This window comes from Equus asinus, chromosome 4, assembly GCF_041296235.1.
Source record: "Equus asinus isolate D_3611 breed Donkey chromosome 4, EquAss-T2T_v2, whole genome shotgun sequence".
Lineage (NCBI taxonomy): Eukaryota > Metazoa > Chordata > Mammalia > Perissodactyla > Equidae > Equus > Equus asinus.
In genome coordinates, this window is record NC_091793.1 from 46,379,942 (window position 1) to 46,400,622 (window position 20,681).

A 20,681-nucleotide genomic window follows, 5' to 3' on the forward strand; every position below is an offset into this window, starting at 1 on the left:
TCTTATTCAAATACTTATTGAGTTCCAACCATATACCAGGCTCTATTCTAGGTGCTGAGGATACAACAGTGAATAAGACTGACATGGTTCTCCTTTCACGAAAACTTACATTCTACTGGTGGAAACACAACATGTAAGTAACAGTTTAAACTAATAAATGAGACAATAGCAGGTACCTAAATGTGGCAGGTGCCATGAGAGAGAGTAACTAGGCAGAGAGGAAAGCGCTACTTTAGATAGTGCAGTAAGGGGAAGCCTTCTCACAGGACTAGAAATGCAAAATAAACGAGAGGAACCATTTGTGCAAAGTGTTGAGGGCAGTTTCCGGGCAAAAAGATGAACTACAAAGGCCCCAAAGTAAGAAAAGCCCTATTCAGTTTGAGGAACAGAAAGAGGATCTGACGTTTACAGTCAGGTGGGCCCTGATGTGGAGTATAGCTTTTGTTCTAAGTGCAACGGGAGGCCATGCAAAGATTTTTAGACACTTAGTTAACAAAAACGTGCCATAATTATATTTTAAAAAGAAGTTAAAATATAGTTCCTGATCTTCAATTATCTCTAAGTTGATCCTCCAACTTACTTTTCAATTTTATTTATCTTTGCTATTGACTCTTTCCCCAGGGTCCTTTTCTATCTATTAGTCAAGCTGAGAAATAAAAAACAATCATACAAAAATTAGACAAGATTTTGCTAGCTGATTTTTAATTCCCTGTAAGTGCAGGCAGATTTTCAGTTTTCTAAAAAGAATAGTTTTTCTCCTACATCATTACTGTAAGGATTTTATTAATTATTATAGATAAAGCACTTGGAACAAAGCCTTGTACAAATTGTAAATGACAGGCAAGAGTAAAGAGACTATTCTATTCTACTACATTACATTACACTATATGGTAGATACAAGTTCATCCAGGAAACTGTGAGAACACAGTGAGTAGTGTTCTAAGCTAGAATCAGAAAAGTTTTCCTAAGGGATTAATGCCTGACATGACAAGGATTAGTCAAGTGAAGAGAATTTCTGAAATGCATAAGACAGTGAGTCCAATTTGTCAAAGGAAGAAACATATTCAAAGACATTATATAAGTATCTTGCAGCTCCATCTATATTTGAAGCTGTTTAAGAGTACAGTCCTTTGTGTTTTTATCTATTCATTAAAAAACTTTTATTAAGCATCAATTATATATTAGGGGCTATACTAAGAGTGATGGATACTAAGAGGGTACATGGAGCTCAAATTTAGTAGGAAAATGGTAATACAAAGTATACTGATTGTTGAAAATTGAGATACTGGTGGACAGATAACCTTTTATAAATATTCATATCCATGACTACTTTGATTAATATTGAGTCTTGCTCAGTAGAAATAAGACTCTTCTTATTTCTTCTTAAGAGCATGCCTTCGTGTAGTCTTTGGTTGCCTGTATAGACCCTGCGGCATTTACTCTACCAGTTCTTACTACCAATTGCTTTAGCACTTTTAGCAAGTACTATATACAGCTTTGGAAATACAAGACCTACTGTAAAACAGTCTACATCATGTGACCCTGTGCACTAAGCTGGTACTAAAAGAGAGAAAGTAGGAGAAGAAAATGCTTGTAGTCACACAATAAAAAATACCACAGGGGGCGGGCCAGGTGGCGCAGTGGTTAAGTTCGCACGTTCCGCTTCAGCAGCCCGGGGTTCACTGGTTCAGATCCCAGGTGCGGACACGGCACTGCTTGGTAAAAGCCATGCTGTAGTAGGCGCCCCATGTATAAAATAGAGGAAGATGGGCAAGGATGTTAGATCAGGGCCAACCTTCCTCAGGAAAAAGAGGAAGATTGGCAGTAGTTAGCTCAGGGCGAATCTTCCTCAAAAAAAAAAAAAAAATACCACAAAACAAGATGGTTTGAGTAGAAATGCTCTGAAGAAAAAAGCACAGAAATTAAAGGTCTTTTAACGCCTTGAATTCTCAAAAGTTTAATACAAAAGTATTTGAACATCCACGTTGTATAATGACATATGGTATGGGTGAATCTTCATTTTTGTAAGAGGAGAAATAGGAAGGATGTTAGTGAGGACAGCACCACACTGTGAATTAAGAAAACCTGACTTTAAAAGTACAATTGTCTCAGGGATTGGAGGATCTAAGGCTAACCCTCCCTCTCTGAGAAGCTTGTCGGGCCAGATCCAAGTTTTTTCCTGGCTTGTCTAGTTTCCTTCCTTTGTCAAAGCCAGAACTCCAAACTTGGCATTGGCTTTAGAAGTAGCAAATTTAAAAATTTCAGCAGATTAGGGAAGGAAAGTCATTTATGTATAAATAAAAAGAGCAATGAATCAAGCAAAAATATAGTTTTACTTGTGGGCTGTGTGGACTGGTTCTCATCTATCTGAAAATCAAAATAGGTGATTGAAAATATTGTCACTCAGAGTCTAACAGATTTGGTACTTCATAATGTTAGGTAATCATAATAATATTAACATTAGATGACATAGTAGCTAATTATAGGGCACAAGTCAGATATTTATCACCATGTTGGCAGTAAACTGTTTCTTAAATTAATGCAAGCTATGAGAAAGGAATAAAAAAATTGATTACTGTTTCCCAGAGTTTTGCCTAATTTAATAGTCTTTGTTTTTTCATAAATATTGTGATTCTAAGTTTAAATTCACTTCAGGGTTAGCCAAGAACATTTGCTCTTCAGTGTCTGTATTTTGTTTGATTTTGGCTACCTTTGTTTTGATAAAGAAATTATCTCTATTTCCTTTCAGCCACTTACTCTCTGCATGATCTTGGGCAAGTCACTCATCAAGCTCTCAAAACTAGTTTCCTCATCTGTAAAATGTTGACAGTTATAGTACATTGTCCAGAGTTTCTGAGAAGGTTGAATCAGAGAATTTAATAAAACTCAGCACAGTACCTAGTAAAAAATACAACAAATACTACCAATAACAAACAAGAGAAAAAAAATAAAGCTATGCTTTTACAATGAATGTTGCCAATGATTACATGTTTTGAGCACCTACTCTGTATTTATATTGTGTGTTTCAAGCATTTCATGAGTAGGATCTCATGAAATCCCCAATAATGAGTATCCAGTTTTACAGGTGAAAACTAATACTAAACAGAGAAGTTAAAAAATGTCCCCAGGGTCACACAGCCAATAAACGGTAGCATCCAGATTCAAACTGTTTTAGACTAACTCTGGAGGCTATACTTTACGTCCATTAAGCTATGCTTCTCCTTATACCAGTGATAGCTATACAAGAGCGATGTCAGGGCACCAAACTTAATATTTAAAACCAAAAAGGGAAACTTGGTGAAAGATCTTCAAGGGAATAACCAAGGAAGTGTTTCAAATTCCAACACAAGATCAGACATTGAAACGCAAGTAGAGATTATGGGTGATTAAGGATAAACCAAGACAGGTACTCAACACTAAATAAATATAAATAGATAAACAAATAAGTCAAGTAAACCAGTGTTGAATCTGTAAAGTCCTCAGGCACTTAGTTGTGTATTATAGGAAGAATTGACTGATATATAACCCATGGCACATATATGAGGTTACCCTGGGAACAGGTGTGGTCAAAGCGTCCTCAGCCTTGGTTGGGTTAAAGGTCTAAATCAGGCAGCCAGACAAAAATTGCCAATATTTCATGAATATGACAAAATATTTTGTAAAACAAGCTCTCTTAAAAGGATATAGTTATTTACCTTATATCATTTAATATAATTTGATATTTCATATTAAATATTCCTCAAATTTAAGCATATTTTTTACCCTAGACCAGGAGTATATCTACCATCCTCTCTGTCCTGATAGTGATATCCAGATAAAGGCAACAATAATAACAAAAGTATTTTAGTTCAATTTATAAGAGGAATCATGGAAACCTCACATAAGTAATATTCAAAGTAGAGAAGAAAGTATTTTTAAACTTATCATTTTTAAAAAAAATCAGATGTTATTATAAAATAAATGGGCATTATAGAAAGAAATAGTAAAATAACAGTATAATCTAATTTCAACAAAACCAAACACCTTATAATACACTGCTGGTATGCCATTGTGCTGAGATGCTGTTCCACATAGACTCATTCATTCTAAACCTACAGCAAAACTTAATTTTGGGGGATAAGATGCCCAACTATTAATTTTATTTGAATTTTTAAGGGAAAACAAAAATTACATTGTGGTGATGGTTGTATAACTGGAAATATATTGAAATTCATTGAGTTGTATTCATAACGAGTGCATTTTATACTACGTAAACTGTATTTCAAAGACCTGGTTTAAAAATGTGCCCTCTTTTGGGAAGCTGGAGTTAGGCTGCTAACCAGGAAGCTAACTGGCTTTTGTGGGCCGGTTGGAAAATCAGAGTGTGAGTCTAGGAGATGGGTGAGGCCAGAGCAGCAGTTAAAGATAACATGGGATTCAACCTGGCCAGTAATGATCAAATAATCTTTGCCTCACTCTTTTCCCCTTAAAAAAAGGGGCATAAATAACATATTAATTAGGGGGAAAAAAGTTCTGCCACGCACAACCGTTTTTGCTACGCATACTCCTTAAAAAAAAAATAAAGCCTTAAAATAACTGTTAGTCACCAGAATGTCTGGTACATACATTAAAGACCATTCAGTGAAATTAATGAAATGACAAATGTACTTGAGGTTGCAAAAAAAAAGTAAACTAAATACATTTCATGTGGGGGAAAGAAAACCAAAATACACGTCATACCACAAAGCATATGTGAAAATGTTCTATGTTCTATATCTCTATCTCTATCACTTTGTCTCTATCACTATTGGAACTATTCCTAGGATATCTTATATTAGTATACAAATCAATAAATATATCATACACACCTATATACTATCCTTGATGATAACAGATCTCCACATTTCACAGAACAAGAGAAAAATGCAACAGCACATGTTAGGATGGATGTCTGTTTTCTGATTCTGAGATGCACACTAATTTAAAGGGTAAAAATGCTCCCATTATCTTCTTCCTAGGCATTTCTTTTCTAAAGAAATAATGCTCCTATTTAACAGGTCATATCTGTGGAGTGGTTGTAGATTTTAGCAGAATCTCTATTCTTCCTTTTAAAAACAATGAAATGGTGAAATTAAGCGTGCAACAAGGAAACGAAACTTGATTAAAACCCAAGTCTTATTTTCTATTGGAAACATATTGTAATTCAATTAAAATACTGATCCATAAATTTTTTTGAAATATTGATTTTTGACATCTCTAATGGTCACCAAATTTTTTACTATGGAAAAATTTAAATATTAAACAAAACTGAATGGCAGAACAAATCTCCATATGCCATCATCTATTGATCCAACAATTTACCACATTTGCATTACCTATCTTTCTATGTATATATTTATATCTATATACTTTAAAGAAAATTCTAGACCCCATGTCTTCCACTCCTACATACTTAATAAACATCTCTAGAAAAGTATAAAATTGGTGTTTATCAAATTTTTTTTAGTTTGAAACAATACTGAATAGAAATGTAAATCAAAATGTATCTATTTTCCCGAACAAAGAATCCTAAAGTTTATATGGAACAACAAAAAATCCTGAATAGCCAAAGCAATCCTGAGAAAAAAGAGTAAAGCTGGAGGCATCACAATCCCTGACTTCAAAATATACTACAAAGCTATAGTAATCAAAACAGCATGGTACTGGCAGAAAAACAGACACACGACCAATGGAACAGAATTGAAAACCCAGAAATAAAACCACATATCTATGGACAGTTAATCTTCGATAAAGGAGTGAAGAACATACAATGGAGAAAGGAAAAGTCTATTCAATAAATGTGTTGTGAAAACTGGACAGCCACATGCAAAAGAATAAAAGTAGACCATCATTTTATACCATACACAAAAATTAACTCAAAATGGATTAAAGACTTGAAGGTAAGACCTGAAACCATAAAACTCCTAGAAGAAAACCTAGGCAGTATGTTCTTTGACATCAGTCTTAGCAGTATTTTTTTGAATACCATGTCTTCTCAAGCAAAGGAAACCAAAGAAAAAATAAACAAATGGGGCTACATCAGTCTAAAAAGCTTCTACAAGGCAAAGGAAGCCACCAACAAAATGAAAAGATAATCCACCAACTTGGAGAAAATATTTACAAATCATATATCCAATAAGAGGTTAATTTCCAAAATACATGAAGAACTCACACAACTCAACAACAATAAAACAAACAACCCAAACAAAAAATGGGCAGAGGATCTCAACAGACATTTTTCCAAAGAAGATTTACAGATGGCCAATAGGCACATGAAAAGATGTTTATCATCACTAATTATTAGGAAAATGCAAATCAAAACTACAATGAGATATCACCTCACACCCATCAGAATGTCTATTATTAAAAGGACAAGAAATAACAAGTGTTGGAGAGGATGTGGAGAAAGGGGAACCCGAATACACTGCTGGTGGGAATGCAAACTGGTGCAGCCCCTATGGAAAACAGTATGGCGATTTCTCAAAAAGTTAAAAATGGAGATACCATATAACCCAGCTACTCCACTTCTGGGTATTTATCAAAAGAAAAGATTTTCGAAAAGATATATGCAGCCTTATGTTCATTGCAGCACTATTCACAATAGCCAAGACTTGGAAGCAACCTAAGCGCCCATCAATGGATGAACGGTTAAAGAAGATGTGGTATATATATACAATGGAATACTACTCAGTCATAAAAAAGATGAAATTGTGCTATATGCAACAAAATGGATGGACCTTAAGGGTATTTTTCTAAGTGAAATAAGTCAGACAGAGTAAGACAAATACTGTATGATTTCACTCATATGTGGAAGATAAACACATAGATATGGAGAACAGATTGGTAGTCATCAAAGGGGAAGTGAATAGGGGGCACATGAAAGGGGTAAAGGGACACATATATATGATGAAAGATGGAAACTAGACTTTTGGTAATGAACACGATGCAGTCTATACAGAAGCCAAAATCTAATGATACACACCTGAAATTTACACAATGTTATAGACCAATGTGACCTCAAAAAATAATAAAAAATAAATAAAATTGAATCATGAAATATTGAATCAAATATGTAAAAACTGAATATGCATGTAGACAAGGATGAGAATGTAATGTCAATTATAAAATTCATTTTTCGTGTTAAATGCTAATATTTTAATAATACTTTTATAATAAAGGAATATTGAAAAATAAAAAATGTATCTATTTCCAACTATGCTAGGAAGATGCATTAATTTTAAGATTTAGAATGTGCAGAAGACAAAGTATTAAAAATTCTAAATAGTTCACTTCTATTCAAATATATTTGACTCTATTTTTTCCTATTAGAAATGACAATCCAAAAGTATACGTAAAACTATGAACATTTTAATATTAAAAAGAAAGCTATGGCACTCTTGCTTTTAGTCACATTTGCTGCTCTATTACATTTAAATATTTCTGTTTAATAACTTAAGTCCATAATTCTTCTGAATGCTGAAATCAGAAACATAATCTGCCACTTAGCTATGTAAATCCTTCACCCCAGAAGTGAGTTAGGCCAGCCTCAAATATAGTAAAATATTTAAAATTCTAGAGTTTAATTTATAATGTTTAATGCAATCTGACTGTATTGGCAGTAAAGTGAATATATTAGAACATCATTTCAACATGTGATCACTTCCATTGATACAGGCCAATATTATCTGTCAGTGTAAAATTTAACTAAAGTTAGTGACACTGATAAAACAGCGTTATAAGACTTTCACATAAAAATACAAGGAATTTAAATTTATATAAGCATTAATACAGCTACTACTCTAATATGCTCATGAATCAACACACTAAATTAGTATTTTTAGCTCCAAGAACCAGATTTTGACTTTAATTTTACCTTATACATAATTTTTTACATATGTACTTTAGGACTACTGAGGATTTAAGAATTTTGTTTTAAATACAATTTTCCATCTTTTTATCCTTTTTACCTTTCTATACATCTCTGATTAAACCATACCTTCAAAGTAACCATCTCTTCTGGGCTGTGACTTCTTTGATAATTTTGTATCAGAAACTTTCTTTTCACTGTTTTTGAACAATGCTAGGCGCATGGTGGGATCTAGACAAAAAGAGCAAGATAAGACAAAAGTTCAGCCTCTGGTTCATTCCTTCTCCGAAATGGCTATAGATTTTCTTATGATGCTAAAAAGTAATACCCATTCTATAAGGTTCTGTTAAATTGATGCTTATGTTATTTTAAAAAGCTTCATAATGTAAAAAGGTAACCAACCATTCATACATTCTTGGTTATCTAGTTAAACACATAGCTAATATCTAACACAAAGAACAGAAATATTCACAATGTGAAAATTTTACACTTAAATTTTCCAGTTATGGCATTATCTTTTTGTTTGGGGAGTTGCTTTATTGATTATTTTAGCTCCTTTCTTAAATTCCTGGTATTTCTGCTGAAATAAAGTAAAATTTTCATAAATGCATAATAGGTAAAAGCTATTATTACAGGAAAAACCACATGCCCTACTTTTCTCTCCTGTAAACTGTGAGGAGCTGGTGTGTAGGAGACGGAAGAAAGACAACTAATGGGATGAAGAACAGATAGAAAAGGATTATTTCACTAACTTTACAGATAAACCAATGGTTTCTCTTTCGCCTTAATGTCTTTTATGTACATAACAAAGAAGATGTATAGATTCTATATTTTTTTTATAGTCAAGAGCATTCTAAATCTATTAATTTTAGAAAATAAGTAGGATGATTGCAAACGTAGCGTCCTATAATCTTTTACTGGTAATGAATGGTTCTACAGAATGTGAAATTGGGGATTTGGTGCAGTTGAATTAAGACGAAAGGTTTTCACTTGGTGAAGAACTGTGAAAAGAAAATGGTGAAGTTAAGTAACAGGGAGTAGAATAAAGAGTGGAAAGTTATGCATTTAAAGTAGGTTAACATAAAACCACAATGTAGAGCGGTATGCATTTTCTTAGTATTTTACATCATCTTGACAAAAGAAAGTTTAAAAATCTTTGATTAACATCTAGTGCAACAGAATTGAATATGCTAAATGGAAAAATAAGATTTTATATATCATAAAGCCCAAATTACATACTTCAATAAAATGCTAAGGTAGAGTGTTTTTAAGCATGTGAATTAGATACGCAGAACAGTATTTGCAGAGTTATTCTCAAACATCAGTAACCTAAATTTCCATTAGTCTTCCAGTAATAATTTATCCCTATTAAGCATGATTTACATGTTTCATAGAGATTATATTACTCAAGATTAGGAAAAATACTAGTCAGTATTTGGCCACATCTCATAATTATATGTGACCTAAGGTATTATAAGAATTGGGTGCTTCTATATGAATTCAATATGAATTATATCAATAAGAATGATTTTTAAAACTGTATATGTATTTAATAGAATAAGTATTAGATATCATCTGAGTCATTTATGAGAAAACCATAATGATATGTCAAAAGGAGACTTAGGGAAGATAGCTCACCACGGCCTTATATTCCGTATGATACCTTATAACCTGCTGATCTTTCTACACATTCTCCTGCATTTCTTGCTTTTCAATTTGATCTATGTATTTCCTGAGCAAAGACATTATAATTTGACAGACCTGGGGTAGATCCAAGCTCCAACTTTTACTAATGTTATAACTCTGGACAAACTGCTCTCAGCCTCTGCCTCCTCCTCTGTTCAACAGAAACAGTATTGACTTTGAAGCATTACTTTGAGAATTATCGAGATAATGTGTGTAAAGCATCAAGACTTGTGCCTGCATACATGCAGGTGCTCAACAAATGGCAGGTAGGAAACATATAATTACAAGACAAACAACAATAATATTTCCAACTTATGATATTCTTGGAAAAGATCTAAAATCCTTCAAAGAATAAGGTGGATATATAGGAAATTGATGGATCCACAATTGGCTTCATTTTATTCAATATAGCACATGGAACAAAAGCTATGGATCTTTTATAAGTTCTTTGCTACTGCCCTGGAAAAAGAACAATCTCTCTATGAATTGATTTCTTAATATGAAAACATGGATAAAAATATCAGTTTCCTCATATTATTTCCAAGATCAAATAAGTTAATACACAAAAAATATTTAGAAGAGTTGTCCAGCTCACTTTACTCAATAAAATAATTTTATTCATCAAGAGCACATAAAGAGTGCTACATATGCAGTATCTTTTGCTTCAAAACATTCTGACTGTGCCACCTTAAATTGATTTAAAACAAATTAATTCATATTTCAAAGGGATGAGGATAAGAAGCAAGAAACATAGTCATCCTAGATGGAAAAAAAAATCACTTGACTTTGATAGTCTCTGGAAACACTACTGTGAATAAGACACTATTCTTACCCTCAAAAAATACAAAATCACATAAAAAAGTCAGGAGAGAGGATATTGTAGAGACTACATTGTGACAGCTTTTCCTTGCATTATAAAGTCAGTTTTGTGCATTTAAATCTACTCCTCTGAGATCATCAATGGCAAGTCTATGTTGCTGTTTTTTAAATCTTTCTATCTCTCAGTATGACTTGCCCAGTGTCTGGGAAACAGGTTTTAAATATGTCTTTAATAAAATATTTAAAGAAACCCATAAGTAAGCTGAGTTTCTGTTATGGATATGGCTCTGTACTCCACACTTTATATCCATTATCTCATTTAAGTAACAATATTCTTAGGCATTAGCATACCCTTAAAATTATTTCATCCCTCGTGTAATCCCTTTTCAGCTTCTGGAATCCTAATCTTAACTCACTGGTTTATTTTATTCTCATTAACTTCATACATGAAAATCGAGTTATTATCCATTTTATGAATGTGCCAAGTAAAGCAGTGCTATAAAATGTTTTATGTTAAAGTTGAATGACAAGCTATATTTCATTATCTTATAAGTACTATTTATTAATTTAAATTTGCCTTCCAAAAATCAAATATATATTTAAATGACTATAATACACACACACAGTCAGGCACATATACACAGTCAAATGTATTTAGTGACTTTTTATCTAAGTTATCGCTGATTCGGTTAACAGTAATTTATTGAACAGCTACCACGGTATTAGGTTCTGGGAATTCAGTGGGGGAATAAATGCAGTCTCTGCCCTCAAAGATCTTACTACTCAAGAGGTTTTATTATTGGTTTGTTGAGAGCACAACAAAGTAACATTTGATCAAAATTCTTTTTGGAAATCACTGAGGTAAACAAAATAAATCAGCAGTAAATTTCATTTTGCCACAGTTTTGTCTATAATGTTCCCTTTTTATCCTTCCCCCTTAACATTCCTTAGTTACCTTATCATTTTGCAACCTGATCTCTTTGCTGTAGCCCATGAACTGCTTAATTCATATTAAACAGTTGGCCTTTCTTATTTTCTACCTGGCTTAATTCTTGGTTATAACTAAATGTTCCCAACACAATCTCAAGCTATTTTCTTAATTGAAATAAGATCAGCACCTACTTATTGAATGCTTAGCATGTACTTGACACTGTGTTATAACACAGGTGTTATAAACAGCTGCAAGATGATTCTCATCCCTAGTCGTGGCTCTACCCTTATAACTAAAGGAACCTTGTTTGTTTCATCCTGCTCTTTCTTTTCTCTATGAAATTTGCAAATTGATATGCATACATATGATGCATGTTGGAAAATCATATTATGTCTTCATCCTTATATTCTTAGCCCTTAAACTTCTTACTGTCTCCTCTCCACCAAAATCCCTTTACTTAGATCTCATCCTCTCTGAGCAGTGCTCCACATCAAAACCAATCCCTCACTCTCTTTCCCCATCCAGCTCAGCTCAGTCTTGCTACCAATTCTGCTCACTGCCTTTAGGTTATTGACTCCCATGTTTTCAATAAACCAGCAACTCTCACCTTGCACATGTACTAAACTCTAAACTTCCCTGGGTATCAGCTAAATTCCAATGTAGATCACCAAATTCTGAAATTACTTCTGTGCATGAAGCAACAGTAAAAACACAGAGATAAACAAAGAAATAAAAACTCACAAAAACAAGCCCAGTCATAACTGGTTTATGCTTATGTCCATCATGAGGGAAACAGCAGTAACTTACTGGAAAGGGAGTTTCCAGTATAGGGAAAACAACAATCAGGACACAAACTCAAACTGAGTCAATCACGGTAACTCCTCACAATTTTAGATTCCATCCCACGGCTTCCAATGAGTTCCTCCCCGAAACCGCACCTCCCCCCAACCCCGGCCATCCTCCTGCTGCTTCTGTTTAGAAGCAGGTGGCCTCACTTATCCTAACAGAAATCATCAATACTGAGTCTCCTTGATGGCCACCCTTTCCTTCTTCACTAATCAGCAACCTCAATGGGTATTCCTCCTCTATTGGCAACTTTCTTTAAATAATTGACCCCCTGACTTTTGCTCTATTTTTACTGTTATCTTAAACCAAATATCATTGAGTTATATCCGTTGACTGATAAATGTATGGACAAGATACAAACAGGAAATATTAAGTGCTTGGTACTGAGAAGCTTGCTCAAAAGGTTTTTCCTGGTAGAAATTTGAATTAAAGCTTCCATACTCCATGCATTTATGCCTCACCTCCTCGAGGATTATTGCTCTGTCAGATTGTAGGATGTGATTGGTTCTGTTTAATTAAAAGTTTCTATTCTCTGAAGCCCCACCTGCCACCCTCCCTACCCTCACAGAGCCAGTTTCCAGTAGTTTTACGGACAATGTTGCCCTCTGGTGGCTTAAAAGTTCAAGTTGGCAAGTTGTCCATGTAAGGTATATATATCTCCACGTATATTTAAAAATTACTAGCAAATTTTAAAGTGTTTAACAGAATTTAAATATTTAAAATATCATTTTAGTTTATTAATGAGTAAAAGTTTAAAACTATGGCAATTATTTTAGGCAGAATCACATAAGCTAATAGCATATCATAAGTCAACTGAATTATAAAACTGGAAAAGTACAAGAAAATTCTTCATTCTATAAGAAAACTTGAGTATGGTGTCTTAAATGATTCACTCACAGATACAAAATGACATAAATGCTACATAATCAACCTAGCAGAAGATTAAAGTATCACAAAAATTGAAGAGGATCCCACTGATTTTCTTTTTCATGTTTTTCTTCTTCAATCTAAACTTGAATATTTCTGTTCTGTCTATCTGTTGTGAAGGAGGAGTAGAGAAAAACAGTGAAGAGAATTTAAAGCTCATCATTAAGTTTTACATTTCAGAATGCAAATTTTAAAGAAAAAATAACTTTTGTTTCATCGATCTAATAGTATTTTGATAAAACAAAAGCTTAACACAGAGATACAAAACCTCACACAGTAATAAGAATGCAATTTAGTTTACAATCATGTAATCAGAGTAATGATCCTCACAAAAATTATACAATTGCCATTGTGGATTTTTACCTAACAGGTCATGCTTAATGACCGCTGTCAAAATGTTAAATTTACGACGTGGCTGTTAACCTGGATGTCTGGTTGTCCCTTTTAATTTGTTACCCTACCATGCCCCCTTGTGACAGATAAAAAGAGGTCTAATTTTTTTGCCCAATAATTTTGGCCATTAAAGGAGTGATTTTGTCATATGAGCACATATTCCTTATTGAAACTTTTGCTAAAACAGACTATTTACTATGCTGATTTATTAAAATGTACTCAATCTAAAAAAAAACCCAGTTACAAGAATTAGCAAGATTTATATATTTCCAGAGACACATTCTAACAAGATAAACGTTTCCTTAGCTTCAGTATCAAAGTATATTATAAACACTGTAAATATCTTTTAAAAAATAGATCTTGAACACAAATAAGGAATAATTATTTGTTGAACATTGGCTGAAGCAGTTCTTAAGCCCCTTCTGATATTCGAACTTGCCCAAGAAGTTTCAGAAACTTATTATTCTCACAACAGCTATTTAAAGAATGTTTGTTGATACTGTTGAAGATGAGTAGAAATAGACATCAAAGCAATAAAAAAGTTTATCAAACTACGGTGATTTACTGGACTGGATTCCACTTCCCCAGGACTGAAAGAGAGTGTCCCTATTGTTAAGGGTTTGGAATTACTACTTCCCTGGGTAACCACCGCACAGTGTTCGGTTCACAGAGCCCCGAGGCAGTTAATAGGAGTTTATAAAACAAGAGAGCTAGGGCACAAAGCAAGTTGACCAACAGAGTTCATATTTACGTCTTCTTTAAAAATGCATAAAATTTCAGTATTTTAAACCTGACAAACTTGCAGTACACACACACAAAATATTACAGTTATCTCAAAAACATAAAATATAAAATTAAGATATCGCTAATATAACACTAAAAAAGGAAAGTTGAACATTCGTGAATATAAAGAATGAATCATTAGTAACTTGTCAATGGCTAGTAAGTCCTGTGTCAACAAATATTAGTTCTTCCTTAGAAACCCACAGTATTTGGGTTATTTCTATTTCTGTTTTTTTAAATTAAATATATATATTTCTTAGAATTTTACTATTAAATGATTAAAAATAATGAATAGAAAAGTTAATAAAGATAAAAATTAATCTTCTGAATGCTTCTCTGTATGCTTACATCAGCTAGAACTATATGATAAATGCAGATTCCTTGCTCTTCTCAGGAGCATTTTATGGAAACATTTCACTGACATTAATACCTTCATAAAAGAAACTGATGAGTAACAAAAACTGAAAACAGTTAAAAAAAAGTCATGTTTCTTATATTAAGCCTATGAGTCCGTGAGTAACTCTTTATAAAGTTATAAGTAAATGCAAAGTTATACGCAATATGCAAATAATTTCAAATAGTTTTAATTATAAAGTCATAATAACCTGCTATTTCTTACCTTGACACCTGTAAACTACTCCACCTATTAAGTAATTACACTAAAATGATTAGAAGTGTCCAAAGAAAGACAAACGATTTGAAGAATGGTCTGGCAAGTGGGATATAGGAAAAGATGCCTTTGAACATTTCCCAAGTTCTACATAATCATGAAAGATAGACATTGTGCTCCTTTTCCAAAGTGTCAAGTTGTGGGGCCTTCACAGCTAACATTCATTGAACTGATGAATTTATATAAATAGTTTATTGAATAATCAACCAATTTAAAAACACACAAAGGAATAAGCACATGAAGCAGATGCCATGTAGAATTAACATTTGCCAAATTGAACTGGCTTAGAAACAAATCACAGCATAATTCTCAATGTTCAATAGATAGAATAATCAATAGCAAATTATATAAGAAACAGGGAAAAAGTGAAAATAGTATTTAAGAGTATAACAAATCATTTAATGTAATAACGTAATTTTCTCTAAGTTTTCTTGGTTTTTCTTTTGGAATTATGACCTCAGACATACTCATACCTGTGCATTTCATTCCTATTCTTATTAAACATAATTTAGTGAAAAAAATTTTAAAGTAATTTATCTTCAATATCAGACACACAGTTATTATTCAAAGTGCCGTGATTACCCACCTAATGTTTTCCTTAATTTCTTTGATTTCATTTTCTGTGCTCTCTTCAGCATTTGCTGAGCAGTAGAAATATCCTTAAAGCCCCTATTAAAAGATTAAATTTAATAAAGGCAAAACAAACATCCAGACCATATTTATATATACACATACATATAAACATACACATCTGAATTATACTAAAACAAATTTGGATTGGCTTTTAAGAATCTATAATTTAACAGATGTATAGTTTCTTAAAAAACTAATACAAATATTCATGAAATCTTGAAAAATATCTGCCTTGGATATTTAAAAGTCTCTCAATTTCTTAATATTTTAGTGTGAAACAGATCACATACCATTCTTCTGAAATTTTTTCTTCTTTTTCAGATTTTAGCAAACTCTTTCTGTCGGTCTTTGATTCAGATGTCCAGGACAAAGTTCTATTTTCTGATCTGGCAATAGAAAAAAACACACTTAACTGAATCAACACAAGTATATCAGCACTTTAAAAAACTACAAGCTGTTTACATTGTTTCAAACTTGGAAATAAAATCCACTTAATTTACAGAAAAACTTTATCTTGAAAAGTAATAAAAGTCTGCCATTAATTTAAAATGTTTACATTTCAATTACTTGAACCATATTTCAATCCTTTTGTCAAAATAAATGCAGCACTGGAATTTTTATTCTAACCCTTATCTCTATCTATACAGCAGTATTTAAAAGTCCACTTGTTTACAACAAATTACATTATTTCACTAACACTTAAGTTTTGTAGTTGCTTTAACGAACCTACCTCACACATTTTTCTTACACTGAAAACGCCATAAAATCACTATATTTTTAACACTAAATGTTCTTCCATATTTCTAAATAAGTAAGTTCACACCTACTTTCATCGTTTTACTACTTTTGTGAGGAATGTAATATTCTTGTCATTCACAGGATGATCCTCTAAAAGAGTAATTTAGCTTACCTGCTAGTAAATTGAGTGTATTCCGAAGAAAACAAATTTTCTTTCTCATTACACAGCCATGCTTGCGCTGGATGACTTGGTAAATTAAGTGAAGTTTCATCACATTTTAAGGTTCCAGACAACTTATTAAAAAAAAGTACATAAGTATAAAATAAATTGAAAAATTATAGCATTTATATTGTATTACTTTATATACATATTATTGAGTAGCCTCCTAGAGGAAAGAAAGAAAATTTGAAAATTATAATAAAATGAAATTTATGAAATATACATATAAATGTCCTTTGTTGTAGGGGTGAGAAATATGCTTTTTGGTATAGTTGCATATACAAAATGATTAATTATAAAGATCTTTAAAAATCTCAGAAAACAAAAACTTCAAAGATTACCAAATAAATAACAGATATTCCAGTCCATTGACCTCTAACTGAAAATCTTCAGCTGTTGCCCTCTTAATGCATATTTTTGTACTTTTAGAGTGCTGTTGACTAGTGATTTTAGTCTACTGCCAAACATGCAGCTGAAGCATATCATTTTTTTTTTTGCTACTGTGAAATAAAGTGTTGAAAGAAATCCAAAATAAAGAAAAAAATTAGGAGCAAATGAAAGAAAAGCTACATGAAAAATTACATCTGGGGATGAGGAGGCAGTCAGAGGATTCTAAAAGTAATTGTGTTTTTCAAGTCAATAAATTGTATTATTAATCACTGTAGCATAGCATAACCTTAAGAAATGAGCAAAGATCGAGCACTAAGAGGTTTCCATGACATGTTACCTTTGGCCAGTGCAGCTGGTTTGGGAGAAGCAGTGTTTGTGAAGGGAAACGGGCGGAATCTAAAGCTAGCCATTCTTTCTCTAAGGCAGCCTGCACAAATAATAACATTAATGTACATAATTTAGTTTGCATAACTTTTACAAAGAGTCTTTCAAATTGTCTTATATACAACAAATGTTAAGAAAGTATATCAGAACTTTTATTTACAGGAAAATTTGCTACTTGCTATTATGAGATGTTATGCATCTGTTTAATGCAAACATTCTGAAAAATGGGATAAGAGTTTTCATCCCCAAGTGGGATTAAGTGAGAAGTCAAGTGCTCTGAAAACTTGTGGATCGCTCAGTGTATTTAACTGTCTGATAACTATGACTCTGAGCCAACTCATGCTGTAACTGAGGGAAATAATCTTTCAGCTCTTTATAATGCAAATTATAATATTTTCCATCAAACCTCATTATTGAAAATTCATAGTATTTTAACACATTAGTATCGATTTTTCTATAAACACTGCCTGTAGGATAGCTTTTACTTAACTTTTTTTCAAAATTTCACAAGTTTTCTGAAGAGGTAGAAAAAAGAATTTCCTGGCAATAGAAGGAAGATGGTTCCTGATATTATATTCCCTAATTCAAGTGTTGAATGATAAAAATATAAATTTAAATTTTGAAGAGATCCTGTTTTAAATCCCTTCACTCTTCATCTCAAAATATCTTTATTCCGTTTATGTAAGTTCCAAATTCATTTTATCTTTCTTCAATGGAACTATACAAATTATGCTGATTAAAATTTAGGATATAATTATCTACATTTTATTTGCCTGGTCTAATACGGTTTAGAATGAACTTCTGTGGTTCTATAATGTTTTTTGAATCTTTACAAAAAAAGATGATCAGAATACCAATGAAATTGTTTTTTAATAGGTTCTAAAATGAGCAAACATATTTATAATTTAAAAACTAGAATGACTACATTCTGAGAAGACCTAAAAGCAATTTTCCATTTATATAATGTTAGTGTTTCTTGACTATCTCTTGAAAGACCATGGGGAAGGCAAGCCTAGAAGGCCAGCCTGACTACAGACTTGCAGCACAATGGCAGACTTTTACTTATAGCATTTAGTCTTAGGAAATCTCATCAAATTCATGTTATTTGAATATCTATGTAAACAGAACACTTCTACTCAGTTGTTAGATAGTTACTTTGTCCAATACTTTCTAGGCAGAGATTACCAATATATATATTACAGTTACATACCAGGTATATCTGGTTTGAGAATATATATACCTGGTTTAAGCAGTGCTATTTGATACAAAATTGCAGGATTCAAGACGGATGTTTTTAAATTCTTTCTTTTATATGACAAATAAAGGAAAATTCAGGTCTATCCCAGGAAAGATCAAGGCTCATGGCATATCAAATTAGTATCCCTACTCTGGTGAAAATTGCTAAAGTGAAGAGAAGATGTGAAGATGTGGAGACAATATTACAAAAGGCAATGTACCAGACGATTCTGGGAAGATGGGGAAGTAGGAAGCACCAGGACCCTGTCTCCCAACCTAGACAACTTCACTGGCAGAATCTGTGTGATATAACTATTTTGGAACTCTGGAGTCTATTGCAGGCTTGCAACTTCCAGGGGAAGGCTGACTTGGATGGTAAATTGCAGTAATTTTGGTCAATTTCAGCTCTTGGCCCAGTAGCAGCTATCTATCCTCCATTCTCCAGCCCTGAGGCAGGCAGCTGTTCATGTGTTCCAGGAGTAGCTTGCACATAACTTGCAGGAGCCAGATTAAACAATGCGGATCCTGTCCTCCAAATTTTGGGAAGCTGTGCTCTGATCACTGATTGTTTCTTCTGATCACAGAGGTGCAAAGAGGTAGGTGGCTTTTGTTCTTGCTCCTCCCCTATTGTTTCAAGCTGGTGCCCCATCAGCTAAGTGATCACCAGGGGATTTAAAGAGCTTGTGTTCTACTCTCCTCCTCTTTTATTTTTCCTTTTTTCCCTTTTTGGGAGGCAGAAATTAAAGACTAGGGTAGTCATAAAAAACAAAAACTGCTAAAATATTCAAAAGCATCTGCATATACAGGGAAATTAGAAAGTCAACATACATGCCCAGGGAAAGGCACAGGATTAGAAAAGATCTGAGAAGACCTTAAGTTTACAACTCAGGCTGATCTCGGCACAGAGACAGCCTACAGCAATCTAAACAAAAATAAAAACAAAAACTCCACAGTAAACTGTGGGGAAAAGAGAGAATCTGATTTTCAGAGTTAACACATTATTAGATTCAATGTCGAGTTTTAAATAAAAAATAACATGGCATACAAAGATATAGAAAAGTTTATGGCCCATTCAAAGGAAAAGAAAATCCCTGAAAAAGACCTCAAGGCAGATTTACTAGACAAAGACTTTAGAATAACTGCCTTAAAGATGCTCAAAGAACTAAAAGAAGAGAGAAAATGATGTATAAACAAAAATGGAAATATCAATAAACAGATAGAGAACCTAAAAAGAAAACAACAAGAAATTTTGGAGCTGAAAGTACAATAACTGAAATAAAAAATTCACCAGAATTCACTAGTAGGATTCACTGGAGTGATCTGCTTCTGAATAGGCAGATAAAAGAATCAGTGCACTTAAAGATAAGAGAATGGAAAATATCAAGTCTGAGGAACAGAAAGAAAAAAGATTGAAGAAAAGTAAACAGAACCTAAGGGGCCTGTGAGACATCATCAAGTGGACCAACATGTGCATCATGGGAGTCACAGAAGGAGAAGAGTGGAAGAAAGAGGGCAGAGTAATAGCGACCAAATATTTCCCAAATTCAATAACATACCTAAATATAAACATCCAAGAAGCTCAATGAACTTGAAGCAGGATGAACTCAAAGAGACCCAAACTGAGACACATTATCATCAAACTTTCAAAAGCCAAAGAGAAAATCTTGAAAGAAGTAAATGAGAAGCAATTCATCACATACCAGGGATCCTTAATAAGATTATCAGATTTCTTATCAGAAACTTTGAAGTCCATAAGGCAGCAGACTGATATAGCCAAAGTGCTGAAAGAAAATAACTGTCAACCAAGAATCCTATATCTGGCAAAACCATTCTTCAAAATTGATAGAGAAGTTAAGACATTCCCAGATAAACAAAAGCTGAGAGTTCATTACCATTAGACTTGTCCTGAAAGAAGTGCTAAAGCGAGTCCTGCAAGTTGCAATGAAAGGACACTAGACAGTAGTTCAAAGCCATATGAAGAAATAAAGATCTCAGTAAAGGTAAATACATGGGAAATTATAAAAGCTAATATGATTGTAGCAACAGTCTATAACTCCACTTTTTGTTTTCTACATGATTTAAGAGACTAATATGCTTAAAAACTATTAGATTAAAAGCTAGTATTATTGTAACTTTGGTT

The 20,681-nt window shown here is 33.0% G+C and overlaps 1 protein-coding gene across 2 annotated transcripts in view; it reads right to left on the reverse strand.

The window, feature by feature from the left end:
- The window catches only part of LRRIQ1 (leucine rich repeats and IQ motif containing 1), a 225,161-nt gene that overhangs the window by 75,355 nt on the left and 129,125 nt on the right, over positions 1 to 20,681 (reverse strand). For both annotated transcript variants that reach the window (XM_070507201.1, XM_070507200.1), the window contains 5 exons: positions 17,259 to 17,348; positions 16,484 to 16,605; positions 15,864 to 15,959; positions 15,527 to 15,609; positions 8,015 to 8,116 (listed from right to left, as the gene is read on the reverse strand). In XM_070507201.1, coding sequence (XP_070363302.1) covers positions 8,015 to 8,116; positions 15,527 to 15,609; positions 15,864 to 15,959; positions 16,484 to 16,605; positions 17,259 to 17,348 — 493 coding nt within the window. The remainder of the gene's footprint in view (positions 1 to 8,014; positions 8,117 to 15,526; positions 15,610 to 15,863; positions 15,960 to 16,483; positions 16,606 to 17,258; positions 17,349 to 20,681) is intronic.